The sequence below is a fragment of the Labeo rohita genome, chromosome 1 (genome assembly GCF_022985175.1).
Source record: "Labeo rohita strain BAU-BD-2019 chromosome 1, IGBB_LRoh.1.0, whole genome shotgun sequence".
NCBI classification, from domain to species: domain Eukaryota; kingdom Metazoa; phylum Chordata; class Actinopteri; order Cypriniformes; family Cyprinidae; genus Labeo; species Labeo rohita.
In genome coordinates this window covers 14,677,110-14,683,480 of record NC_066869.1, presented here as the reverse complement: position 1 = coordinate 14,683,480, position 6,371 = coordinate 14,677,110, and the positions used below count along the sequence as shown (strand labels likewise).

Below are 6,371 nucleotides of genomic sequence, written 5' to 3'. Positions count from 1 at the left end.
ACAGTAAATGAAAGACAGATGCGTACTGTTAACTAAAAGCGATGGTGATGGTTTACAGTCAAAAACATGCCAACTAAACTGCAGAACACGTCCTTCATCTGGAGTCCCAACACCATCATAATGACCTCATTACTATTTAATGAGTTTAACACAGTTGTCATGGAAACCATCATACTGATCACACTGTTGAATTTTTAAAGTGATCATGTAATTGTGGCGCTGACCAACGGTCGTACACATCTGCAGTATTATGGCAGGTCAGATGGATAAAATCCTGGTATTTGCAGTAGCACAATAATGTACTGTTCAGAAGTTTGAGGTTTTTTTTTTTTTTTGTCTCTTTTGCACACCAAAACAGCATTTCTATGATCAAAACAGGAATACTGTGAAATTTATTCCTGTGATCAAAGCTGATTTTTCAGGATTATTACTCCAGTGTCATTTGATCCTTCAGAAATAATTCTAATATGATGATTTGCTGCTCAAGACAACTTTAATTATTAATATCAATGTTGAAAACTTGTGCTGCTTCATATTCTTTGTGGAAACCATGAAAGCTTTTTTTTTTTCCAGAATTCTTGAATAAACATATAAAGTTCAAAGGAACAGCATTTATTTGAAATAGCATTTTTGTGAAATTATAAATGTCTTCACTGTCACTTTTGATTAATTTAATGCGTCTTGCTTAATAAAAGTATTAAAAAAGGCCACAACATTTTACAAAACTTTTAGTAAGTTGGGAACAAGGAGAGATCTGCAACGTGAACAAAAACAGATTTGATTTAGATCATAAAGCTAGATATGATTTTGTTTTAAAAAGTACCTAGATTAAATCTTATAATGCCAGGACTGCATCAAGAATGCAATCGTGCCTTAAGAAAAATATTTTAACCACTCAAAGTGAACTCATCTAACCTTGAGAAGATAAAAACTTAAAAGACCCAAATTACTGGCTTGTTTCTTTGCAAATAGTTTTGAGTTTATGTTACAGTCATGAATCATGTTTTGCTAAAAGCTATTTCTTGTCATAAGCATTCCTTTTATGTATATTTTAGGAGGTATATTTTTATAGCATTTTATTGGACAAAACTTCATGGCTTCAGGACTTCATATTTACTTCATGAAGATTTCAAATGCATAAATGTTCATTTTGTCAGTGTTTTGGAGTACATTAGCATATATATGATGTCAAAGCTGACATATATTAAGAAAAGGTCCAATTTGAGTCTCCAGCTTGTGATTGAAAAACGGCTCCACTGTCAAGTGGTGAAGATGCTTCCGCCTTCAGATGGAGAAGTTTCATCTGCCTGGATGTTCTAGGAACACTCAGCGAAGTACTTAGAAGGTAGGACAGAGCGACACTCCTTCACTGGCAGCATTCCCAACCTGAAGCACATAAATATATATGTACTAGAGCTCAGAGCTGGAGGCCAATTGCGGGAACAATCACAGTGTTCATACTCACATCTTAGCGAGGAACCTCTTCTTGGGACCAAAGCCACTGCTGGAAACAAGATATTGAAATAAATTTGCAAGTGATCACATGTGCATTTGAACACTTGTGTTTGCACGCGTGCACTTACAACTTATTGCTGTTTCCCGCCAAAATCTTAAAGCAAGCGATGTCATCAGTGATGTCATCATCAATGAGAGCTTTTAAGATAAAATAAAGACATGAAGACATGAAAATGAGCTTAAATATATATAAGGGAGTGTTTTGTTCTCCACTCACCACTGCACTTCAGATCACAAAGATTGAGCGATCCGCTCGATCCGGGATCGCAAGCCACGCCGTCGCTCAGCTGGAAGATTCCCAACAGCTTCCAGGTGAAGATGTCATCACGCTCCTCTTCCTCCGAGCTGTCTCCAGAGCTTTCTTTCTCGGATATTGCCTTCGAACCGCTTCCGTACGAGTCCATGGGGTTTTTTTCCGGAAACAGACCGTGGTGCCACGTCCAGAGAAGTTGCTTGGCTCCTTGTATCTCAACAGTCTTGCCCTCAGGGACAGATCTTGCACGCCTTCCCTTGGGAGGACTTGGCGGTTTGACAGGAATTATGTGTTCATCTTCCAGTTTCTCATCATCTTCTTCCTTAGCTTGTGGGTTTTCCTCCTCTGGTTTGGGAGGAATTTGTAACGGAGGTCTAACGTCATCTTGGTTGATTTGGAAGCTGGTGACGAGGCTGGTGTTGAAGCCTGAAGTGTTTTTCACATTACAAACGACTAAAAAGAAAGAAAAACAAATCATTTGAGGACACTTGATGTAAAAATATGAAGGGTATTTGAGAGTTACAGGATTTTCAGTGAATAATGACATAACCCTGCTAAAAAACAAAACAGCTAGTTGGCTGGCCTGGAAATTTGGGCCCTTTCCTCACACTGAAATTTTATATGACTACACAAGACTTGAAATTTCAGGTACAGACTTCTTTAAGCGATTTTCATCCTGATTTTACAGGAAAATGAAACTATTTTATGAGGGCGCAATGTAGTATAAATTTGTATGATATGAATTGTAAGTAAGCATATGATATGATTTTTTTTTAAAAAAAAGGCGCGAAGGTCCGCCCCTAAACTTAACCGTCAGTAAAGCGTGAGCAAGTTTGTATGAAAACGTACAAATAAAACTCTACGAATTTGACTGTAAAATATTGCTATGAGATTGTGTTGTGATATTTGGTCATTTTTAGAGCAGAAAGAGTTACTCACGTCTAGCGATGAGTTTATCCACGGTCGTTTTGTCTCCTGTGGCTCTAATCACCTGAATCTGAGCCGCCTCCAGTTGCTCCTTCAGTTCACATTTACTCAGTATTCGTCCCTCTGTCGCATTCAACACCAACAAAACCAGAGCCAACGCCAGCAACATCTTCACTGAGAGAACGCTGGGTCAAACACAAATAAAAACAGAATATACAGAAATTCATGTTAAAGTTTACGTAATGTCCCGATGGTCCGTGCAGGCTATTGTAGCTATAATGCTAGCTGACTAACAACCAAATAGCTATTGTAGAAAACTATCTTAACAAACTGGCCTCATTTTATAACATAAAGGCCCATTTACAGCAAGGAAGATAACTATAACAATACTATGTAGCATCTGGAACAATCAGACATACATTAATTGTTACATTTAACAAATAGTCTTTAAACCCAACAAGCCAGCTATATGCTGGAGCTCTGGAGACAACCCCCCCCAAAGCAACTAACACCCCAAAAGGGCTCAGTTGCCAGGATGACGATCTGATAATTGCCCAGAGGAATGCACATTTGCCCACGCTACATTTGCCCATAGAAAAGACACAATGCCTATAGAAATAGACTCTTTCCTATTCATTCACAGACAAACCTTTCTTTGACCTTCCTATCACACATAGCCCCGGGTCATTGTGTACAGTATTACTGCATTGTATTTTAATTTTGTCTGTTGTATTTGTATTTGTCTTTCTACTGTTTATACATGTGTTATGATAGATGACTAGCCGTATAACCCACATATGCCATGTTTGGTCTCTTTGAATTTGTATTTTGATCGTCTAAATGATGGTGTATATTATATGTTGATACCTTTGCAACATGTTAGTGTTTTAAGAAACCTTAGTAGTTTTGCATCAACACCCAATCGAATTACATATGCAAAATACCAGGCTCACAGACAAAGAGTCGTAAACTTTCCCTCCAAAGGTGAAAGTTACCATTGGTTCGTAGACCTCCAGAGAGCTTAAAGGCATCAAACGATTGATCGCCTCTCTCTCTTCACTTGTCTGCAACATCTTCCGATTGCTGCCCGTGTGGAGGAACCCACGGGGAGCCTGAGCCGGCACAGGGTGTGCCCGGCGGGCCCGACAGGCCCCAACATTCAGAGCTGTGGCTCTCGACCACAAAGAGCCAGACATTTCCACTCAACCCTGGAATTTATCTTCATGACTCGCCTCAGTCGGTCAGTGGTTCTTTTAGAACCTAAGAAGATGAGCTAGAACTCTTCAGGACTTCCTTAAGCACACGCCAGGCCTTGCGGCCTTGTCTTTCCATTCCCCAAAGATCACAGGACTTCAGCCGGGTCCCTCTCAGCTCTTGGTTCTTCTTCACTTTTCACATGGGAAGAAACTCCCAGTCACCATCGAGTCAGAACATCTCTGGAATTCATCACTCTTCAGACCCGGAAGAACGTGATTGCAATTCCAAAACCACCACTGCTCCAAACCATCAAGACTTTCACCTGAGACTGCACTTGGACACTTGTTCAACGACCAAGGCAATGCAAGTATCGTACATTTAACTAAACAAAACAGAGGTTTAGTATAAGCTGTAGACAGCACTGATGGTTTCACTCAGGTGGTTAACTAACTCTTTTCATAGCTTCATTTCCTTGTCTCTCTCTAACTGCTTCTCACTGACCATTCCCCCATGTATGAGTGATTTTATGTTTGTTTGTTTAGATTAGTTATGTGTTAGTCCTTCGTTAATAAAACTCTCGTGCACAAATTACATGTGTGTTGATTCTGGTTCTGCCTTGCAAATTAATGACCCTTTACGATTCCGATTCGAGCTACATGCTCTAATGCAATGGTACTTTAAGAAAGTTATTTTCTGTGGCCAAGAAAACATCATTTCTTAGAGTTGATAAAAAAATTATACTGAATGTTCGCTGGGCGAACAGATTAGTTGATGGAAAATTAATTCTGCTACAGTTACTACTGGCAGCTGATATAAATAATTGTAATTAATCTTAATTAATTGTAATTATTTATATACATTTCCCTTTGAGCTAAATCGCGACAACTATAAAGTTTCTGTAATCGTTCTAATTATATGCGGTGGAGCATTTAAAGCGGCTGCTGATGACAAAACTGCCTATAGAGTTACCGTTAGAATCGTTATTGTTCTTCGTATGAACGAGCCTTATTTCTGATGGATAAATTCACGTCCCACATTTTTTCTCAGTAATAAGTCAGATTCTGCAAAATAATTGAATTGCATAAAAAAATGGATAAAGATGTCTCAAAAATTGGCTCTAACAAAGACAACCCAATGCATCACGATTTTCTGTTTACTCTCTTTTTCATTTTTTTTTGTTCTCAGCCAAATCAGGTCCAGAAATGGCTACGGTTGTCCCGGGGTGTGTATTGGAGAGGAGATAAAAGGAAAGCCACGCTGAGCTTAAGTAGTGTAAGTGGGCAGATGTTTATGCGCAGATAACAGACGTGAGACACATTTATAAGGAGAGAAAAAAGCTCGACAACTGCTTCACTCTATCAGCCCCTGTCAGAGAGACACGCGGGTGATGTTTTCCTCTGTTTCAGCCTCAAATTAAGTCACTTTGTGGAGAAAAAAACACTTAAAACGAGCTCCAACTGACACATTAGCGCTCCGAATCTTTTTAAGATTCAGAGACCGTTTTGAAAAAGCTACATAAAGTACATGTTATATAAACCACCGCTACTCAAAACAAACGAAATGTCATAAAGTGCTATTTGAGGACACTCAGTGCCTGTCAAGAGTGAATAAATAATGTTTTTATGAAATATCAAATGTTCAAATATGAAAAGTGCAGCTGCTTATCCTTACCAGAGGTTCTGTTGAAAGGATGCTTGCATGCTGGAGATTTCTCAGAGGTTCGCTGGTCGTTCTTATATACGAACCCATGACCTGTAATCACATCAGCACTGTACGCTGGTCACACCAAGACCAATATTTAGGACAGGCAGGTCAACTTCTGTGACAAAAGCATCATTCTTTCACTGTTGTTTTACCTTTTTTCCTTCAATGTACAGTGTACTTTTAGGGTGTTTAAATACTCCACATTTTAAACCCCTGTTGTCATCTGATAAGAGCGGCTTTTAGTCACACAGCGAGGTGGGTTATTTAAATACACAGAGAACCTCTAATGCAAAGTGTCAATAATCACACCGGTACAGTATATCACACAAAACACATACATTGTTTGAATCAAACTGCATAACTAAACGTATAAGTAATGGTTGGATGTTTTCCTTTAATGTTTTGATACAACATGCAAACCACTGCAAAGCTGAAGTGTTATACTTTTGGTTTTATTGCCTCTAACGTTTACAAAATCCCTCCTTATGACAACAGTAAAGGCTTTTATAAAGATGTTATCTACATTCTTGGCTCTGGAATGTTTTTGAACCATTTACTGAAATTACTGAATAACTGATCAGGTGTGTCCCATTTTGTCCATTTGTTTTATGGACAAAAGAATATAAGTTTGTAACCAATGAGTTGACGGTAGCCATTGACTTCCATAGTATGGAAAAAAAAATACTATGTAAGTCAATGCATCGGGCATCAGGCCTTGTTTTCTGTGAACCTGATGAATGCAAGAGAGAAAAGACCAATCACAATAACAAAGATC

The 6,371-nt window shown here is 38.7% G+C and overlaps 1 protein-coding gene across 1 annotated transcript; it reads right to left on the bottom strand.

The window, feature by feature from the left end:
- Nucleotides 1–443: 443 nt before the first annotated feature.
- Nucleotides 444–5,839, bottom strand: wu:fj19g03 (uncharacterized). Its single transcript, XM_051116287.1, has 7 exons — nucleotides 5,749–5,839; nucleotides 5,564–5,668; nucleotides 2,708–2,880; nucleotides 1,733–2,221; nucleotides 1,584–1,653; nucleotides 1,466–1,504; nucleotides 444–1,386 (listed from the first exon to the last, which is right to left on the bottom strand). The coding sequence occupies exons 2-7, from the start codon at nucleotides 5,590–5,592 to the stop codon at nucleotides 1,317–1,319; spliced, it is 870 nt and encodes a 289-aa protein (XP_050972244.1). The 5' UTR covers nucleotides 5,593–5,668; nucleotides 5,749–5,839; the 3' UTR covers nucleotides 444–1,316.
- Between the last annotated feature and the right edge of the window lie 532 nt (nucleotides 5,840–6,371).

What these genes read in the sequence shown, in the direction of transcription:
- wu:fj19g03 (XM_051116287.1), bottom strand. Translation starts at nt 5,592, where the DNA reads ATGCAAGCATCCTTTCAACAGAACCTCTG. An exon ending in TCCTTTCAACAGAACCTCTG is followed by an intron (nt 2,881 to 5,563) that starts GTAAGGATAAGC and finishes TGTTTGACCCAG; the next exon opens with CGTTCTCTCAGTGAAGATGT. An exon ending in GCGGGAAACAGCAATAAGTT is followed by an intron (nt 1,505 to 1,583) that starts GTAAGTGCACGC and finishes TCTTGTTTCCAG; the next exon opens with CAGTGGCTTTGGTCCCAAGA.